Raw genomic sequence first — 21170 nt, 5'->3', positions numbered from 1 at the left:
CCACAACATTCCTCTCTAAAGACCCTTAAGAAAGCATCAAGGATGGTGGTGGAGAGCATGAATATAATCATATAATCCTATCAGTGCCGTGTCCCCTTCCGCAAAGTGTTACTTCTGCAGCAGTTTACTTTTCCATCACAAAGTGAGAATCAAAGTGCAAAACCCGCGCAGACTTCCATCCTACACGGAACAATGAGGCCATAAAACCAAACTGTAAAGTTCAATAATTTACCATAAATATCGAAAGCTCCCAAATGATTCTCTGCATTAACTGCCTATGTTTAAAATGATCTTTGCATTCACCATGTCACAGATGGCAACATCAGACAAGAGAGTCCTTGACAAAACTCGCTGTAATTATTCTTTCCACAGCTGCAGTTATTTTAATGCCTTTTCAGTTAAGCTGAAAGAGACGCACGCATTTTATAAATAAGGGCTTTTAAGCAGTTTGACAATGAAGCATTTGAAATGTACCGTGCAAGAAAAAAAGGACACCCAAAAACTTGCAATGGGTGGCGAAACCTGGGAGAGCTGTGTGGGCACAGGGCAGGAAGGCACTGCTCCTCCTAAGCACTATTGAGCAGCCAGAGATGAAATGATGCTGGTGCAATGGCACAAGGTCACAGTTACCCACAGCCTGTGTCAGAGCCCCACTGCTCTTCAGGGAAGAAATTGGTCCTGAAGTACCCAACCTGGCCCTCACTGAGGCCATCACCTCTATCCTATAGCTACCCAGGAGCAGAGGATGACCCCCACTTGGCCACAGCCTCTCCCCCAAATCCATCTCAGGACCTGGACAAAGGGCTGCACTTTTTCAAGCCTAGAGCACTCAGCAGCTCTTGTACCAACCAAAGAAGCCAAACTCTCTCTTGGTGAAGTTCTCCCAGCGAGTTGCAGCTGTCCCCACCCCTTCAAGCTGTTCATTTAAAAGCAGTGGAAATACTGACAAATTGGAACCACGATTGAAATGATGAGAGCAGCACCGGGAGGGAGCTTTCCCATTGAAAGCAAGTAAAGCAAAATAAAAGCAGGGAAGAACGGTGGGAGGTTTTTCGGAGCGCGATCCCGACATGCAAAGAAGACATCGTGGTCTGCAATGCTGCAGCCCAGGGAGGCTCTGATTAATGGGGGTTATTGTCAGGGAGGCCTGGCTCTATGCTCAGTGCTGAAAGGCACCAACCCGCAAAGTATTCAGCGTTATACAATAACAGATTGTGTGCAGTTACCCTTAGAAAACAAATGTGCTCTCTCTTATATAAGATTATAGACCATCCATCACTGGCTGGCATTAAGTAGCACAGAACAGCAGTGTATGTAATTAGCAATACATGAAGTCCAAACATTATTTTAGAGAGGTTGGAACAGCAAAGGAGTGAGTGGATGTTGCAGTTCCCCCTTTTAATTTGGACCTTCTCCTCCCCCCATACTCAGATCCCAGAGCACCGATCTCCACCTTCAGGTGAGACAGACACAGTTTAGGAACCAGCAGAGTCATCAGCCCCACAATTAAGAGCTGTATTAAAGCACTGGAATAGATGAATACAGCCCATCCTTGAAGCAATCCCCAGATTTCATACAATCATAGGATGACTTGGGTTGGAAGGGACCCCAAGGTTTGCAAGGGGCTCTTCCTCCTTCAGACATGACAGGGCTTGGGATTTTCCTATTTGTGAGAGGCAGAGCAGGGAGCAGCCATCCTCAGGGCTGTGCCCATGACCAGGGCAGAGCACTGCATGGACCCAAGCAAGAGCTGGTCACTGGGAGCCTTTTCTTTGCTTATTACGCATCTCAAGTAGGCTATAATATTGGACTGTATAATTGGGATGTAATAGCACAGACTATTGTACATCAGTTAAACACCGAGGGATTTTTAAGAGTATGTTTTCAGGCTTTCCAGTCCCATATTGAGTAAACAGTTGTTACATTTCAATAAATAACCTTAAAAATAAATAAGCAGTTGAGCGTATTTAGGATACGTGCTTTTTTTTCCCCTCCAAACAAATCAAATGAGAGAGTCCCAGGCTGCAGCCTGTGCAGTTCAGTAGGGCTGTGCCTGCTCTGCCTCTTTGCTCTGCTTCAGACCACCATCACTGTCTCTCTCAGCTCTTTCCATGCCCATGCACACACTTGAAAGCCCTCCCCATTACTGCAGCCCAGGGCAGCATGGGGTAGGCTTAGCCCTGTTTGGCAAGTACAGAATGGAAGCATGGAAGAGCAAAGTCATTTGTTCAAAGCCAGGCGGGGAGTCTGATACGGGGCAGAATGGGAGCCAGCAAAAGATCAAACAATACTTCTCTAAAAATAAGGCTTTGAAAGTCTGTAAAAGGAAGCACGGCTCTAACAAATTGTCATCTTACAATCCCAAATGCAGTCAGTCCTGTGCTGACTTGTGGCTGACAATGTAATGTCTGATGAACGTTCTGGTGGCTGTTGCTCATATCCGGGGTGCAACAGAAGGGAAGGACATGCAATGGGGTTGCTGGGACCCCCTGCCTGTACCTGAAGGATTTGGAGCAACACACCAAAACCAGCAGGCGTAGCCAGCCCAGTAACCATGGAGATGGGTAATTCAGGACTGGCTTCACCTTCCTGTTAAGATTAATCTTGAGCCTCCTGTAGCTTTTTTGGTGCTGTTATGAGGAGCTCTCCTGTGAAGCAGTGGATGGGTGCTGCCCTGCTGCATGCATGCATGGTGCTGGGAGCACCCCTTGGGGGCAGGATTGGCCCTGGCGCTGCCACCACCCATCCTCCTGCCCTTCTCCTTGGTGTCAATGACTCCTAAGGGTCCAAAACAGGGGAAGGGAATCCTCCTGGCTTTGTATTACCCGATGGATGGATCTGTGCCAGGCGGGTCAGTCTGGGAGGTGCCACCGTGCATGATGCTGATCCTGCATCCATCCCTTCTCTTGGGGTTGTTGCTCTGAGCAGATGAGGTGCTGACTGCACAGGAAGCCTTTGCAGCATCTTCCTTCTGAGTGGGACTCGGAATACGTTGTACTTCCAGAATTCATTTCCACTGCTCTGCATTGTCGAACCCGAAGCGCTAATTAAGAAAGCAAGAAATTGGGAATCTCCAACCAAATACACTGTGAAATTAATGAGGACCTACTGAAGAACATAAATAATCCGTGCTCCCCATTAGAGGCCGTTAGCACCATTAAAGCAATCCTGAGGAAAAACAGCAGCGCACCGCCAGCCAATCCCCTTTGAAATCCATCACTGTCAGTGCCTCCATTCTGCCGACTGAAATCAGTGGTTAACCCCAGAACATCCCGACTATTTAGAAGTAATTACTGTAGCTATAAATCAAAAGCAATGGCTAAACTGGTCACGGAAACGTATATATGAACATCAGAGTGAAGTATCACGGTCACACAGGAAAAATCATTGGTTCCCTGCTGGGTTTACATGTCGTTTTCTAGCAATGAAATGCAAAAATGCGTTTTGTTTTGCGGGGGATCATAAATAATCCTGGGATAAGAATTCTTTGCAGGACTCCCAGTTCCAGTCCCTCAATGGAAAGGTTTATTGCTCCGGTTTCTCTGTGCTTCCTCTTAAACTGCAGCTGTCAGAACAATTTACGAATTATGGTCCTGTTGGCGTAAACTTCCATATTTCATAGCAAAATGGGTTTTCCCACGGACTCACAAGGCACAAATGGGCATGTGAGAACACGGGGTGACCTCAGTGATGCAGCCTGGACCCACTGGTGGCACTGCTGGGAGATGTGGTTGTGTGCACTGGGGAATCATCCCCCCCCAAAAGTCAGAGCTGTGCTGTGTCACCCACAGGGTCTGGGTCTGTAGGAAATAAGGGCACAGGGTGGGCAGTTTGTTTCCCAGCATCGGCATAAGCAGAAATCCCAACAGCAGGGCTAAAGGCATACAGTGATGTGGGGTCCCAACCAGTGCTGTGCATGAATGGGAACTGGGGGTGGGCAGGGGGTGTTGGATCCAGGCAGGAAGAAGGAAAGAGAGCAAGGGAGTGGAAGTTAAACAGGTGAGAATCGCCTCCAAAAAGTATGAAAATTAAATGCAGGTTCATAATGTAACCATAATGGCATGCAAATCAGGCCGGGTTGCAGATTTTAGTCTGCCTTTGCTCTCCTCCTAATTGGAAGAGATGGATCCAACAACTCAAATGGCCACACTCATGATTTTCCTCAAGTCACTGCTTTGTTAATGTCAATGGAAGGTAGATGAGTGTATGTATGAGTGCAGAACCACTCCTGTCTGCTGAAACACATCACCAGGGCTGCAGGTAGAAGAGCAGAGGGTTGTTTCTATTTGATGTTTTTATTTATGACTTCTGTGCTAATTGAAGGTGCTGCTGTGCAAAGCTGGGCTCTGTGTGAATGTGAAATGATGGCGGCTCCATCCGAGATGGTGCAGCTCGCTTTGTGAACAACCCTTTCCCTGCGATGCAGGTGAATAGGAAAAGAAATTTAAGAGCCCATTTCCATTCAAACACGATGAGCCAAACCCTGGAGCTGAGTGCCCAAGGACTCACTTTGAATCTCTTCAAAGTAAAGACGACAAAAACTGATCTTGCAGAAATAAAAATTCCTAAGAAGGAAAGTGCGTAAAATGGGGGAAGAAAATGGTTTTCTTTCCTTGTAAATGAAGGGTGAGTCTTTAAGAATTTATAGACCAGAAATTGAAATGAAGAAGTTCCTTTTTACGGGCCCCGGTTCTGGCTCAGAGCTGTAGCAGCGCTGCTCTGGATGGAGCGGTGGCACACAGTGGTGGATCAGACCTGGAGGGGTCACAGCACTTCTGTCCTCATGAGCTCACAGAGCAAATGAGATTTCGATGGCTTTTTGTCTTCAGCTCTGCTTACAGTTATGAACGCTGCATTCTGAGTATTCCAACCTGAGCAACTTCCATAGATTCACCATTGAAAAATCCAAAGAGCAGTGCCGTGCCGTGGGGTTTATCCCAGCACAGATCATTGCTTGAATGCCCAGAGCTCTGCACCCAGCTCAGCTCAGAGCAGGCTCCCAGCAGCCAGCACCCCACGTATCTGTGAGCAGCAGTCTGGCTAATTGGGATTCCTTCTGCTTCTTCCCACGGTTCATTCTCTGGATGAACCCTTTCTGATTCACAGAGAGCAACAAAGAGGTCCTTGTATGCAAGTCCTTGAGCTGGGCAAGCCCGACGTGCCCCGTCAGCACCGGGAGCTGCAGCATCCTTCAGGGTGAGCCGGCACGGGCACAGCACAGCTGGGATGTGTGCCAGGGTAGGAGCACCATTAGGAACAATTGAGCTGCCTGTAATGCAAAGCAGAGCCAGAGAGCGGGGCAGGAGTGACCCGGAGCATGATTTGCAGTGAATGTCTTTTTATCTCATAAATAGGAGAGACACTTTGGGATGATTATCCACCCAGATTTATCTCTGCAGCTCCTTGTGTATCCTTCTGCGCTTAAAAATGTCTCACTGCCCTTTGCATTATTGCATTGCCCTTTACATTCATACTGCATAAACCTCTCAAGCACCGTAAAACTTACAAGGTGTAATATAATGCTGTGATTTTCTTTTACACACCATAAACAAAAGTCACTGGGAAAGGAAGATGGCAAGGCAGACTTTATTCGGTCTGACAACGATACGGTGCGATTCGGGGTGAAAATATATACACAAGTCCACATCATACACTCTTGCACACTTAAAATCATGAGCTGGATTGATTATCCGCCACTGATGGATCCCTTCAATGTATGAAATGGATTATTCCATAAATCACCAGCTGTGCTAGGAATGCAGCGTTAGGAAAGGAAGAGAAAACATTATACATCTGTCTCGTGCAGGTGAATGGAAAGCTGAGCAGGGAGAACCCAGGGTGGTGGGGTATCCCCAGGAGGACCCTTAGGGTCACAGGGTCAGAAGACCCTGAGCTGGGAAGGACTGCAGGGAGCATGGAGCCCACAGCATGGAGCAGAGCACCCCTATTAAGCTGTTATGGGGTTGGAATGAGATGATCGTTGAGGTCCCATCCAACTCAAGCCATTCTATGGTACAATGTAAGAATGCAAGCCAGGCATTGGGTGCAGCTCCCAGTGCTGCAGCTCTACCCACCCTATCTCTGTGTCCTGTGCTCAGCACCCACTGCTTCATCCATAGCAAACCTGTGCTGTGCTGGTGTTACCTGAGCTGTGCTCAGCCACCTGCAGAGGGTTTGATTCGGGATCGCTGCTGTTAGAATCACTGACATCTGATTGCTTTGCATTCACTGCAAAACCAACCACCCAGTCTAACACTTCAGTCCCAATAGACAGTCATAACTCAGCTAAATTTGTGGGTTTTACCAGATTTTATTTACTGTTTCATCCTGGGAGATAAGGAGGAGATGACAGCCATCTATTCATTAAAGTAAAGCCGCCCACAGCTCTTTCTGGTTTCTCACCATCCACGGCCATCACAAATGCTCCTGAAGCTGCTGTTTGCAGATGGGGAGAATAGAAGGCTCATTTCTATCCATCACCTTCACACTCCTTTGTAATGCTCTCCATACCGGCTCTGCACGCCCTGTACTGGGCTCCCTGGTGCCCACTTCCCAGCAATGAGCAAAGTGCAAATGCAAGAATTCATCTGCACACTTCTGGAATTTAAAGGCTTTGTTTTGTTCCCTCGGTGCTGGCTGGTCTAATGCGTATGCTTAAAGACTTCCTAAACGGGGATGCTTTGCTGACTCTGGAGCTCTTTGGTGTTTGTATGGCAAAATTCAGAGCAGTGCTGTGGATTGAGTCCTGCGTGGCTCTTGGAAGTGATGTTTGCATCAGAGCTGGGTGCTGCTGGTTATCTCCTCTTCCAGCCATAGCAGAGTGGTCTCATCCATGACTGTGTGGTGCTCAGTGCTCACTGCAGATGCAGTGCCTGAAGGGAAGCTCCTTCCTGTGGGATGGAGCTGTTCTTTGGGAGCAAAGCCCCGCTCTGTGAGCTGTTGCTTCTGGTAATGGTCTGAGCCTATTTGGGGCTTTCTTATGAATGCTAAAAGCAAGCACGTTAACTGCTTTTATTGGTAGTGAACATCAGTAGTGCTGCGCAGCCCCACCAGGCTACATCCATCTGAAATGAGGCAGTCCAGCCTCACCACCTCCTTTTCAAGGGCATGGAAGCTGTGGTGCTCAGTGGCCCATTGTCCCACTGCCAACAGCAGCACCTGCACAGCCCTCACTGCAGCCCCCGCCTGCGCCCACCCTCTGTAGCCTTCACCTCTATGGAGCTCAGGTGCTCTCTGCATGCTCTGCCTTCCTCAGAACCTTCAGAACATGCAAAGGGAGAGGAAAATAATCTAAATGGCATCGCATTAATCCTATAGCCAAAAAGAGGGAATAAAGATTGCGCCGCAAAACAGGCGCAGAAATGCTCTACGTTGGATAAGGAGGCTTTAACACGGGCTGCAGACAGATGCGCAGCACCGGGTTTGGTTGGAGCTTCGTCCTCACAAAGCACTCCGGTAGCAGCTCCTCGGGATGCACTGCCCCGTGTAGCACTGCAGCAGCACTGGGGGGAGGAGGTGGCCAGAGCTGCTGCTTCACCCCCAGCAGTGGGAGATGGCGAGGAACCAGTGCCCTCTGCTGCTGCGGGGCCGGGCGGGAGCACTGCTGCATCCCAGCAGCACCACAGGGCGTGCAGGTTTTGCTTTTGGTATCGTTCCATGCACGACTGCGTCTTGAAGGCTTTAGGAAAATCTTTTCCTAGCATCAGCCTCCATTTGCTCTCACTAAGAAGAGCATCCAGAAGGTAGCAGAGGCAGATTTGCACCCGCTGGTGGTAGAGCAGAATTGTGGCTGCAATGCGTGGTGAGCGCGCAGCTCTATGGCACAACCACAGCGCAGAGCTGGGGGTGGGGGCTGCAGTGGTGCAGGGAAGCCCCTCCATGAGACCCTTCTGTGCAGACAGTGCATTGCCCCACTGAGGTCCCACTCGCAGCTGTGACTTTGGGCACTGTGTAGCTCCGTCATCCCATGACGGAGCAGGGTCGATTACTTTCTTTTTTGCCTTCCTTTTGATTGTGTTTTATTTTACTGTGTGCGGTTTGATCTTAATTTCCCACCCCGTGCTCCCACGAGGACGCCCGAGATCAAACAATTAGGCTACTCCGCCAGAAAGAGGTAACATTGTTATTCAAATGTATTCCGAATTCATTTACCAACGAACAGTTTACAGCACCGGGATGCGCTGCCTGATGGCACAGAGCATCTCCTGACCCCACAACACCTCCCTGTGCCATGCAGAACTCGAGCAGCGGCTGCACGGCCATGCAGATGCAGGTAGGGTTGCAGGAGGAACCTCCACGAAGGTGGTCACAAAGCCTTTTAGTGACAGCAGGCAGCGTGCAGCAGCAGAGCCTTGAAGGAACACAGGCTGGAGGTAGGGGGGTCCCTGTGCAGCGCTGAGCCCAGGAGCTCCATGCCCCCCAGGTCTGGGTTCCCCATAAGGCTGCCTTATTTCTGATGGCAACTTCGCCTGCAATGTGTGGGAAGGTGATTGCAGAATTAAATTCCAGGCGGGTGTAATGAGCCTCCAAAAAGCCAATCACACAGAGGAGGGTAATTATCCACCGAATTTGTTTTCTGTGTATTTATATAAAATAATCAATGCTTTTTTGGGTGGGTTTTTTTTTTTTCCTTCTTTTTTTTTTTCCTTCTTTTTTTTTTCCTTCTTCTGCACCGATTCCGATCCCGTTGGGTTGCCTGTTCTGCACAGCATGCACTCGGTGTGCAGCCCTTCCCCTGGTGCACACAGCCCCAAGCAATGGAGCCCACGTTCCCAAAGCATCACCGTCCCCACCCATCCCGTAGGCACTGCTGCTGCTTGCACCACGGGGCTCTCTCATCCCAGGGTAAAAATATATAGAGAGAGATATAAGAAAAACCAGGAGTAGAGCCAAGAGCCAACGGTGCGGGTGGTTGCTTCTAAAACCAGAGAGAAAAATGCAATGTGTCCACACAGAAAAGGGCAGGGAGTGGGGAAGGGGTGGCTCTGCTATTGCAAGGATGCAGCCGCTGCCGTCCCCATGCGGGGCTGTGCTGCAGCTGTGCATCCCCGCAGCGCTGGGTGCAGATGGAAGCAGCCACCAGCAATGCGAACAGCAGGGCCGTGCCGAGTGCTCCTGCGCTGCAGCTTGCACCATCTCCTATTAATCTCAGCCAGTACGTCTTGCTAACGGGCCACCCTTTGGCACAGTCATCCCGAGTGGATCCTGATGATGCTTTGGGAATGGGCTCTGTTGCCTCACGCCGACCCTTGGGTTGTGGAGCCAGCGCCAGCCCAACCCTGCCACCTCCAAAGGAAGCAGTGCCACACATCCCTGCAATGGGACAGCCCATTGCCACAGCAGCACCCCGAACACATGGCTGGGCTGCTTTCTGCTGCGGCGTTTTCAAATATTTATCATTGCATAATAATTAAACAGCTGCTGGGGAAGCTTCAGATCCCAACTCTTACCTATTAACAACAAAACCCAGCGATGGGTTTTCTTTGTACGTATATTTGTGTAGATTGTGTTTAGATGCGTAGATTAAATATTTATATTCCACATGTGAGAGAAGGCGAGCTTTTAGCTCTTCCTTTCCTGGATATCTCCTAGAAAGAAACCAAAGCCCCGCTGTATTTAATTGTCAGCTTTGTGGGCAAACAGGGGAGCTTAGCGAAAGTTACCTGTTTTCTCCTCTTTCATATTCGCTTTTAAAACAATACTTATGTAAGCATTCTCCACTTCTTGGCATCGCCTAATAATTAAAGGAATTACTTGAAAGCCAGAGCAGCTCAGCACAAATGAATGCAGGATTGGGGGGGGGGGGGGAAGAAGCTGCAGTTTCCCAAGCTAAAGAGGCCGGAATGATTCCAGTTCTATCTGAGAGCACAGGTAAATGCGGATCTTCCTGCAGCCCCATTTCAGCTCCTTTCTGACCCTTCTGTTTCTGTTTTAGAGGTGAAGGGAGGGCTGAGAGAGGGGCTGAGCTGTTGGTTGTGGCTGGAGGTAGTGGAGCAGCAGTGGGGCTGCATGGGGCTGTATGGGGCTGTGTGGGGCTGCATAGAGCCCTGCACAGTCGGTGTTGCTCCTGGGGCAGCCTCAGTGTTGGCATTGCTCTGCTCGGTGCCTGCGGTGAGGAGGAGCAGAGCCACAGCCCAAGCATAGCATTTCGGGAAAGGCTGGCACAGTTTCCCTGCTGGAATCTCTCGTATCCCTTTGTGTGATTGCTTTGAGCCCTGCCTAGAAAATCCAATGGAACCGAGCGCTGCCCCTGGGATGCTCCTGTCTCCAAACACCCCCATGAGCAGCACTGATGCTCTCGGGGTATCTCCGCCTTTCCCATCACAGCTTGGGGTGCTGCAGCACACACAGGACATGTCTGCGTGGCTCACAGCAGCACAGGAGAGCAGTGTGTGCCCTGCAGGACTTGAGCCCCGCTCCGTGTTGGGGCCATGCACTCACACAGCCCTTCTGGAGGTGGCAATAATTCAGCTGCCCTTCAGGACTGGCATTTTTGTCTTTCTGGCTTTCCCATGGCTGCTGCGCATTCGGATCAGCATAAACAAGTCCTGTTGTTTTTGTGTTCTTTTATTTTTTTTTACACTAAAAATTATCCACAAATCTATTCGTTTTTCACTGGTTTCTCCTGCTTGGACCCCATGGAGGCACTAACCCTGTCCTGACTGCTCTTATCAGCACACAGCAAATCCCTGCGGATGTGAACTGATGGCCAAGTGCATGGGATGTAGCAGGGAATCAGAGACTTTCTTTACACGACACACTTCTGCATCTAGTTTAATTAGAGAAAGAAAGATCATAGCCCCTTTCCCAAGCTGTTATCTGTGCAATTACTTTATGTAACATCATTAAAAATTAATTTTCCCCAGGACCTCAGCTATTTAATGAATACCACCCGGCCCCCCGCAGCGCCGTAGCACCTTGCAGGCTGCGAGCTCAGCACAGCTCCCGGCATTGCCTGCCCTACGCAGCCCCACGGCAGCACCCCGTGCCCGTCCTGAGCCGGGGGCTGCTCCTGGCCGGGCTCAGAGCACCTCCGAACAACGCTCCTCCTGCAGCAGGATCTCACCTCTGCTCACATCCACACAGCACCCGCCTTGCACCGGCACGGCGTCCCCCCCCTCTGGGGCACAGCGTCCCCTTCTCCAGGGCACAAAATCCTCTTATCAGGGGTGCAGAATGCCCTTTTTTCTTGGGGCACGACAACCCACTCTTGAAGCACAACATCCTCCTCTTCGGGGCACAGCATTCCCCCCCTTCAAGAGCACAACATCCCCTTCTCCAGGAACAGAGCCTTGCCCGTTCTGGGGCACGGCATCTCCTTCTTTGGGGTACAGCATCTCCCCCTTTGAAAGCACAGCATCCCTTTATCCCGCGGGCACGGCACCCCGCTCTCCAAAGCAAAGCATCCCCCTCTCCGGGGCGCAGCATCCCTTCTCGCACCGGGCACCACGACGATCCTCGTACCATTCTCAGCATCCCCCTTCCGTTCCAGCGCCGTGCCCATCTCCCCCTAACACGGCACAGCCCCGCACCGCTCCGGGCTCCCTCCCGGCACCGTCCAAGGACGCGTCGGTTCCAGCCCCGCTCCCCTCATCCCGTTGCCGGGCGGAGCAGCGCACCGCACCCCTCCTCGCCGCACTCCGCTTACCTATCCGGATGACATGCGGCATCCCATGCGAGCAGTGTCCCCAAAAGCCGCCGAGCAGGAGAGCCGCGCAGTATTCCCAGAGCACGCCGCGGAGCGCCAGCCACGGCTGGGTCATCGTCGGGCAGGGCGCGGGGCCGCGGCCCTACGGCCCCAGGGGCAGCGGGGCGGGGGGCTGCAGCCCGGGGCTCAGCCGGAGCGGCCGCCCATGGCACATCGTAGTGCGCGCGTCGTGCCGAGCCGAGCCGCTCCGAGCTGTGCCCAGCCGAGCCGTGCGGATCCAAAGCGAACCGTGCCGTGTCGAGCCGTGCCGAGCCGGGCGGCACCTGCGGAGCCGGGCTGTCGGTGCGCCCGCAGGAGCGGCTCTGTCCCCTCCTACCACTGATGCGCGCGGCTCGCACAAAGCCCCGGAGTGGAGCGTGCACACACGCACACGCACACACTCACACACCCGCGCTCACACCCGCACCGACACGCTCACCCCGGGGGGCTGCGGGAACGGCCCGCCCCGACGGCTGCTTCTCTCCCTGACCCCAGGCTTCCCGCTGTCCCCAGTGTCCCTGCCGTGTCCCCGCTGTCCCCGTGTGGCAGGGATGCTGGCACCCTATATCCCCGGAGCGGTGTCCCAGGTGTCTCCGATGCTCATAGAGGTGCCCACTGTGTCCCCAGAGCTCCTGGGAATCTCGATTTCTCTGTGTCCCCAACGGCCCCTCTGTGCTGGGGATGATGGTGTTCCCTCTATTCCCGGAGGTCCTGAGGGTGTCACTGTCCCTGAAGGACCGCACTGTCCCCTGTGTCCCCCAGAGCTCCCAGAAATTCCCTCATCCCCTCTGTCTCCCGGGATTCCCAGGCTCCCCTCTGTCCCCTATATCCCCGGAGATCCCCACTGTCCCCTGTGTCCTCAGCAGCCCCACCGGGCTCGGGGCAGCACACAGCAGCACGGTTGAGTGTGGGCTCGGGTTGGGGATGGGTCTCATTTCGGTGCCACCACTGAGAGCCCCGAGATGGGGGAGCGGAACGACTGCGGTGACAGAGACGGAGCGCCGGGGGAGGAGGCAGCGTTGCCAACCGGCGAGGTTCGGCGAGGGCGAATTTATTTTTTCTCATTTAAATAATTCGATCTATTCCATCATTTCCAATCGCTCCCATTTGCGAGCTGTCTGCTAACTACATCGCCTGGAACATCTCGAGAGCAAATCTTTAATATTCTTGCAAACATACTATTAGTCCGTATCTGTTCATCCTTTTAATTCTGCCCGTCTCTCCGCTCGGCGCTGGAGGAGCAGCCGACCTCGCTTTGCCTGCAGCTCAACCCACTGCCGCAGCTCCGCCGTGCACCCGGGGGGGATGGAGGGGATGAGAAGGGGGGGGAGGTGTGCAATTATCCATCACTCTAAAAGTCGGAGCGCAGCTCCTGTGGTCTGTGTGTGACTGAGGGCTGCGCAGTGAGGCGGTTCCCCCTTGGGGTATCCAATGCTGTGGGGTCCATCCCGTGCCATAGAGAGAGGTGGTTGTTGTGGAGCCTTGGAGAAAGTTCTGGGGGTTCTGGGAGTGCCAGGAGAGGAGAGCAATCCTGCTCTGAGGGCACAAAAAGGGATAGGATTCAGCTCAAGTGCATGCAAGGAATTTTCTTCACTCGGTGCTTAAACAAAGGGCAGCTGTTGCTGTGGGCTTGGTGTCAAATCGAATGTCACAATCTGGTGAATCTGTGCACCTGGGGGGGGAAGGCTGCAGTGAGAGCTGCTCTTTGCTCTTCTGCCTGTAACACTTAGAGAAGAGTTTGGATTTCAGTAACTCAGGACAAGAAGTTGTGATTCTGTAAACTGTTCTCATCAGGCGAGTTGCCGGGGTGATGTTTGCTGTTAGCTGATGAGAAGCTCCGGCTTCTGCTTTGCACTCTGCTCCCCACTGCAGTAACAGCACGGTGGGGTGAGCTCTGGTGCAGATCTGTTGTCCTGGGCTTTGTGTGCTCCTCCGTGCAGCACTGAGGATACCGGCACTGTTTGGATGCTCCTGGTTGGGGATGAGAGTGCTCAGCTCTGTTGGGTTTCTCCTCCCGCAGTGCTGCCCGTGGCGTTTGGAGCCGTGCATATCACACATGGAGGTTACTCATCTACACTTTACATTCTTTATATGCATGAAATCTCGGTTCCCTCGCCCACAAATAGAGCTGCAGGCTGACGGTTGTTCCAAAGAGGATGGATTTAGTGCAAGGCTTCTCCCTGTTGGGTATGAAAGGGAAATGTTTGCCAAAGTGTGTGTGTGTGTGGGGGGGAAATGTTGCAACAATTTCGTTAATATCTGGGGAAGATACTGCGTGACAAAGGACTCCTTCACTCAGATCCGTGCTTCAGAAGAGGCGCAGACCTCAGAGGGAGACAAAATACTTCAGTAGCTGCCACACTTTTCCTTGCTAATGAAGAAAAAGAGGTTCTTTTTTCATCGCTTACCGCTGTCTAAACCGCTTGATGCGACCCAGCGGCACCCACGTGCGTTGTGTTTGGATGTACGCTCGTACAGCCTCGATCAGCTCCGAGTGATGCTGCCCAGCGCTCCCGTTACGGAGCTCCGTGGGCTCCGCACTCCTCGATCCTTCGGAGCGCATTCCTGGGCCGTGAGTGCCCTCTGCTGAACGCACCCCGGCTCCGGGAGCTGCGGACTGAGCGCTGCGGGGGCTGCCGGCCACCCCCGGACCGCATCGCTCTTCTTATCCTCTCTGCTCCTCGTTCAGCTCCGTGTGTTGGAGAAGCGCTGGGTGGGCGCTGTGCTGGGATGGAGGTTTCCCACTTTGGCAGACTTCTCCCAGCCCCTTCTCTCTGCTCATTGAAGGCATTGCACAGCACTGTGGGTGGGGGAGTGAGGGCTGGAGCTGGGAGGAAAAGGCACTTTTTGGGTACAATCTTGGTTCCAGAATAGTGGCTCCTGGAAGAACACTGCAGTGTGTATTTGTGTTGGAGCGCACTGCTGTAACAGCTGGTTGGAAACGTGCTCAGTTCTGCTGCGTGTGTCGTCGTGGAAGGCAGGTGTGCATTAGAGCAGGAGATGGGGGGCAATGCTTAAGCCACGTGGATCCGAGGCTCCATCCCTGTGTGGGCCTGGGGGGCTGAGGGTGGCTGTCAGTGGACATGGGGAGGATGGGGGTGGTTGGACTTGGGGACTGCAGAGGTTTCTCTGACTTCAAGGATACTGTGATGGACGCTCTTAGAATAACAGAGGGCAATGGGGGAGCCTTGTTTTCACCTGAGGATGCCCCATGGCTCTGCATGGGCTGCACAGTGGTGTGGCTGAGGCCAGGTAGGGATGCAGAGCTGTGCCAGGAGCTCTGTGTGTGTTTCATCCTCTTTCTGCAAAGGTAGGAAACCAACCTGTTTTTTTTTTCTCCCCCTATCTTTAGGATTGGTGGGAGAAGCCATTTGCAACTGATGGGTGTAAATTATGCCTGCTTAGTCAGACAAGAAAATTAGAGGCTGCAGAATTAGACTCTGCTTGCAATTATCTTTCCATGGAACCAGTTTACAAAAAAACCCACCGGCACACTCCTGGCTTTCTGATAAATCCCCCATCAGTGTTCTTTGCTATCTGTCTGCCCCAAAGTGGGGCTGGGCAGTCACCCCCCCACGTGTCCAATTGCTCATGCTGAGGGTTGGGATGAGTCACAGACAGCTTCCTCTCAACCTGCATGCAAAAGGAGAGGAAAGAGGGGATGTTCCAAACACCCCCCCCCCCCAGTGCCTGGGCACAGGGTTGGCTGTGGCACTTCCCAGCTTAGCAAGCAATGAGCCACATCCTTTCATAGATTCATCATAGAATCATAGAATGGCCTGGGTTGAAAAGGACCACAATGATCATCCAGTTCTGACCCCCTGCTATGTGCAGTGTTGCCAACCACCAGACCAGGCTGCCCAGAGCCACATCCAGCCTGGCCTTGAATGCCTGCAGGGATGGAGCATCCACAACCCCCTCGGGCAACCCAAGGTTTATCCCATTGGAAACGAATGGTGCAGTGGTCACGAGTTAGGAGCACAATGCAGGAAGCTTCCTGTCTCTGTGTGACCCCATTTTGCTTTGTATAGCCATAGCAGGGTCTCACTAAGACCTCTGAGATCATTAAGTCCAACCTGACTGCAGCCCCTTGCTTCCCTTTCTCAGCTGCCCCATCCCTTCTGCTTGCTGGCTGTGGTGTGCAGAGCTGTGCTGCGCTGTGTCTGCCGTGCACCGATTCCCCTTCATGGTGGGAGCACAATTTGCATCTGGAAACCTGATTGGAAAACAACGAGCCTCTCTTTAGAGCAAATTTTCACTATTTTCTATGGGGATCTTTTGTGTTTTTTTATTTTTTTTCCAAGCATAAGGAAAAAATAGAACCGCGTCCAGTAAACATCAGATATTTAAAGCAGAATGTCATATATAAAGAAGTACTTTGTGCTGGCTTTTTTCAAGTGTAAAAGAAGACAGTGCATAAATCTGCATAACTGTGGTTTTGTATTATAAGCTGGGGGGGAGGGGGGATAGAATACAGCCAAAATTGGGCATTCTGCATCATTTTGGGGGGGTTAAAATCTACTTTTCTTGTCCCAGAGGCACACAGGGCACTGCCAGTCCTGGCTCAGCCCCTTGCCATGGTGTGGGGCGGCTGCTGCCTGCACTGAGCCCTGGCTCTTAATAAATTAAGGCCAGAATCACATGGGATTGAGTGGCTTTTAACAAATTACGTCTGAAATCGCATGAAATCCATCCGTTAGTGTTTGTCTGCGTATTGTTCTGAGGAGCACAAGGGGATGTCAGCTCCTTTTGTGCTCTGATGGGAAGGGGATGCGTATCCTTCCCGGAATGCAGTCCCAATTTTAGTGCAGCATTGTCACGTTTGGGCAGTGCACTGTCTGAGTGTGATGGGAATGCAATGGGATGGGGCTGAGCAATGGGCACTGCTGTGGGCAGCAATGGGGACAACCCCAGGCAGAGGGCTGGGAGAGATGCACTGAGGGGGTGTGGATTTGGGGTCTTTGGTGCTCTGTGTGCCTGTGGCCTCTTGTTATCCAGAGTGCATTCCAGCCTGCGTGCTGCTGGAAGAGCTCAGCGCCATGTGCAAGGGATCAGGGCAATGGCTATGTGATTTGTTGTTGTCATTTTAGTTTCTTGGCTTGGAGGGAGGGTTTCTTTGGCATGGGCTGTTTCTTGGTGCTGGGTTTCAAAGCAAAGGTGAAGGGACTGAGCAAAACCTGTGTGGCACCAGCTGTACCCTGCAGCTGTGGTGGGATAAGGGAGCAAACAGCCCCACAGCTGAAATGCTGCTGGGTCTGAGAAGCAGCAAATGCAAACTGTCCCTTCTGCTCTTTGCATCAAAGAATCCTACAGGAACCTTGCAGCAAAACGCCTTGACGCCGTGCTCAAGCAATGTGAGCAGCATCGTGTCTCTGGGGATCATTAATTCATGCAAAGAGCTGATTGCCAAAAGGGGAAACCTTCTTAAACCTGAATAGCCCTGGGAAGGTGAAATGCTTGGGTGAGCCTGTCGGTGTTCTCCTGCAGGTAGGAAAGGAGAGCTGAGATCCTTGTCATGAAGCTCTGCACCCCCTCAAAGCGTTGTGAATGGAACAAACACTGTTCTTATTAATAATGAATTAATGCGCTGTCGTGATGAGTAACTCAGAATAAGGCACTGCCATCTGCTCTTAGAGGTAATTCGGAAGAGGTTTTTGGAATGGTGCTGATCTAGAAAGAAAAGCCAAAATGTGTCTCTTTGTTTGCTGCTATTCCTCGTTAGTTGAAGGCAACTAATGAGTCATCAGAGCCTTTGGGGAATGTCCCACAGAGAGAGAAGCTGCTGCTGGGCTGTGCAGCCCACAGTGAGGGTCCTGAATGCCCTGTGAAGAGGCTGGGAGCACTGCAGGGCAGCTCCTTGCCTCAGGCCAAGGCTTAATCCACTATTCCTTTATATCACTCTATAGCTAACAGAATACCCATTGTCATATATTTCTACTGGAGGATTGCAATCCCTCCTTGAGGCACACGATGACAGCAGGAACACCTTTGCTTGTCAGGAGGGAGAAGGCTTTGACCTTGGCTTGTGCTCGTGTGCAGCTGGGAGATGCTGCAGAGAGCAGCCTGGAGCCACGTCCATCCCCAGGCAAGGAGCTGCTCGTGTTGGGCTCCTCACAAACACTCAGCAAAAGTGGGTTCTGAGGTCACTGCATGTCTGGGATTTCTGCTGGTGCTCAGCTTGGCTCTGCACGATGCTGCTGGGAAGGTGGATGTGGCAGAACCAGGTGCTGCTCCCGCTGGGTCGGAGCTGCCACTCATTTCAGCAGTTGCCTGCAGCTCTTATTGGACTTCTCACAAGAGAAGCTCCAGGGTGGGGGAGGCTGTGGGATTAATTTCTGGCTCAGGGAGCAAACAGCTGTAGGTGAAGTCAAGGGTGATCAGCCTCAGCCAGACAGCCGTGTCCCAGGAGATGCTGGGGGTGCCTCTTGCTGCAAATTGCTTTGGATGTGTGAATATAGACCTCTTATAGACTCCAGCACTGCACAGGACTGCTCGTGTCCTCACGCTGCCATCATGCCCTCAATCATAGGGATATGTTGAAGGTCGTGGGAAGAGCACATAGCAATCCAAAGCTAAACCCCGATGCTTTGCCTCAAGGAACCTTTGCTTTGCATCCAGTTTGTGGGATACCCTTTCTGTTGGGTCCACGCTGCTGCCCCAGGAGCATCCCAAGCAGAGTGCAGGCACACGTGGGTTATTTCTGCAGTGTGCTCTGAGCCAGCTTTAAGACAAACGGTGCAGCGTGAGCGCCCGCTGGCAGGCAGTGTGCTCAGCCCCCTATTAAAAACAGCAGAACAAGTCTAATCTCTGGATGGCAGGGACGTTTGCATCGTCAGCAGTGTTTGATCCAAGTTTTAAGGGCAAAATTGAACTCGTTCTTCAGCTGGCTCTGCACATTGATCTCCAGCACAAGAGCCCTTGTAAATAACCTCCTGAGAGCGTGTCACCCTCTTTCTCCTCCAAACCACTGCTCTCCAAGAGAAGGGCGATCCCAAGGGTGCAGCAGCAGCCAAAAGGAGAACAAGTAGAACAAGTAGAAATGGCTTCGGGGGGTTTTTCCTCCCCTTCCTCCTCCTGCAGCCCACATCATGTACTCCAGATCACAGACCGTCACTGAGAGGGAACACTGAGGCTCTCAGCTTTGACTTGCTGTGTTCAATAGCACAGGGTAGTGAGGCAGTCCCGTTGGTGTTCCCAGCACTCCAGGCTGTCACAACCTGTTTTCCCAACCTTTCTCTTGGCTCTGTCCCTTGGGTGGGCTGCTGGCTGGTGCTGGGGACCCAGCGTGGTGATGGGTGCAATCTCACCTCTCCTTGATCAGTGCTGAGTTTTCCATTTGTCAGCAAACTGATGAATGAATGGCTCTTCTCTCAGGATCAATAGGACGTTTTCAGGAATATCTTCTACCGTAGGGGATGTTGCCTGGGGTTAGATGTGCTCCAAGCACAAGGGTTCCATGGCTTTGCTGGTTATTTATCAACAGAGGTGAGACACAACGCAAGAGTGATTTTTTTCCTCACCTAAATGAGACACGACGATCACCTCAGCCTCTTGTAAGTTGCACTGGAGGTGGCCATGCTTGTGATTCAGAGTTGTATGCAAAGCTTTGGGACATTTGGAGCAGCTCATGGGGCACGTTCTGGCTGCAGTGTGCCCACAGCTCCCATCCCATCCCTGGGAGCACTGCTGGACCCCTCATCCCACCTCCTCACCAGAGGATCTTTGCATCTTCAAAGGCCTTTAAGTATCGTTTGATTTCAGTAAGCTGATTCATTAGCTTCGAGATAAGATCGTGCTTAAATGATTTGTTTCCAGATGAGATGTAGGTCCATTTTTTTCCCCCCCATTTTTTTGAGGTTTATGAGATATTTAGCAGGTTTGAAGGAGCACTGTGGCAGTTCATGCTCTCCTCTCTCTTGCCCTCCTCATTTGCTGCACCCAAATCCTCCTGACCAGGGGCAGGATGGGGATGATTTGCACTGAGAACAGCATTGTTGGGTTATCATCACATTCCATCCATCCTCTTGATATGGGAGAAGCAGAGGAGACCTTGAGTGTGACTGGAAAAGCATGGGGTTGCATGGGGCCGATCCCAGCTCCCTACCAGCTCCACTCCACACTGCTCAGCAGCACAAGGCAAGAAGGAGATGAATGAGAAGGATGCGCGACTTGGAAAGAAGATGAAATCATCTTTAATGAAGCACTTCAAAAATAGCTTTGTCACTTTTACCCGCCAAGGAGGTTATTGTGATGAAATGGCATTATCATCTCGTGCTGGTTTGAAAAACCAAGCTGCACCTCCTGGGGGAAATGCGGCTCTCAAAAGAGCTTCGTTTTATCAAGGAGAGAAAAAAAAGCAGCACGGGGAGGTGTGTGTGCTCAGTCAATGGGCCTCATAACTCATGGATCAGAGGAGTTTGGAACCAGCATCCAGCTGAAGGCATTAATAGCCGCTGCTTTCAAGTCAATGGAATTGATCAGCAAATTCGGTTCATTTCTGAGTGATTATTGTAGAAAAGTGGAAAGCAAACCAATATTTAAAGATGTCCCCGCAAGCAATAATACATGATTGCAGGCTTTGGCAAGCTGGGCAGCAGCAAAAGGGCCAAATGACATAACAGATCATTCATAATTGTCAACCAAATTGCATAGCTGGTATCGAGCTTAAGAAACAAAAACACAAGAAGCATTTCTTATTGATTTCTGTTTCATTAGAGACAATATGAGGCTGCCTTAAAGAGCTGGGAGCGGGCTGCAATTGATTCTCTTTTCCTTTTGAGTTAATTCCAGTACAATTGCAGATTTGATTTGAATTTTGGTTTTATGAATGCTTTTTCTTTCCCTTAACACTTCTGTTACTACAGAGAGGGGGGCGGGGGGAGCATAAACATGGGAAAGTTTATGACAACAGGCACAAACTCCTTCAGAACAGGATGCTGCCCAGCTCCTCTGGAGTGTAACACCTGTGTATTGAAGTTCAGAGCTCAATAGGAATGGCAGAGGTTGGGTACTATTGGGTTGGGCAGGTAAGCAAGGCATGCTGCCCCAGTTCCCCACTCATTTCTGCTCCCTCTGCTCAATGTCCCTGCTCGGTGCCTCTCAGTGTGAGCAGAACCTGGGGAGAGAGCTCCCACCCCCATGCTCAGTAATCACATCTTCTCCTTCCCAGCTCTCTAATGCCTTTCCCATACCATCTCCTAACATGACCCATTCACTTCTTGCCTCTCCATCACGCAACCCCTCGGCCATGAAGGTGAGGTGTCTGTTCTCCCACCCCAAAACTGTAAGACCTGCTGTTATTTAAGGTCCTTCTTACACGGGAAGGAGTCTTAATCACCCTTCACGGGTGAGATATTCCATGGGGATTTGTTTCACATTACTCGACATTAAAGCGGTTCGCTTTACATTTTAGTGCTTCACTTAAAAGCAGGGCAGTGCTCACAGAGTGCTGCCATCCCTCCCCTCTGTCTGGAGGTGTTCCTTT

General features: G+C 51.5%; 1 protein-coding gene across 1 annotated transcript in view; it reads right to left on the bottom strand.

Moving 5' to 3' along the window:
- The window catches only part of GRIK3 (glutamate ionotropic receptor kainate type subunit 3), a 63101-nt gene extending 51202 nt beyond the window's left edge, over positions 1-11899 (bottom strand). Inside the window, exon 1 of the mRNA XM_072355320.1 lies at positions 11648-11899. Within this exon, the coding sequence (XP_072211421.1) occupies positions 11648-11762 (115 nt within the window). The 5' untranslated portion in view covers positions 11763-11899. The remainder of the gene's footprint in view (positions 1-11647) is intronic.
- Between the last annotated feature and the right edge of the window lie 9271 nt (positions 11900-21170).

Source organism: Excalfactoria chinensis, chromosome 22 (genome assembly GCF_039878825.1).
Source record: "Excalfactoria chinensis isolate bCotChi1 chromosome 22, bCotChi1.hap2, whole genome shotgun sequence".
Lineage (NCBI taxonomy): Eukaryota > Metazoa > Chordata > Aves > Galliformes > Phasianidae > Excalfactoria > Excalfactoria chinensis.
Note: the sequence above shows the minus strand (reverse complement) of the source record. Positions and strands in the feature narration are given on the sequence as shown.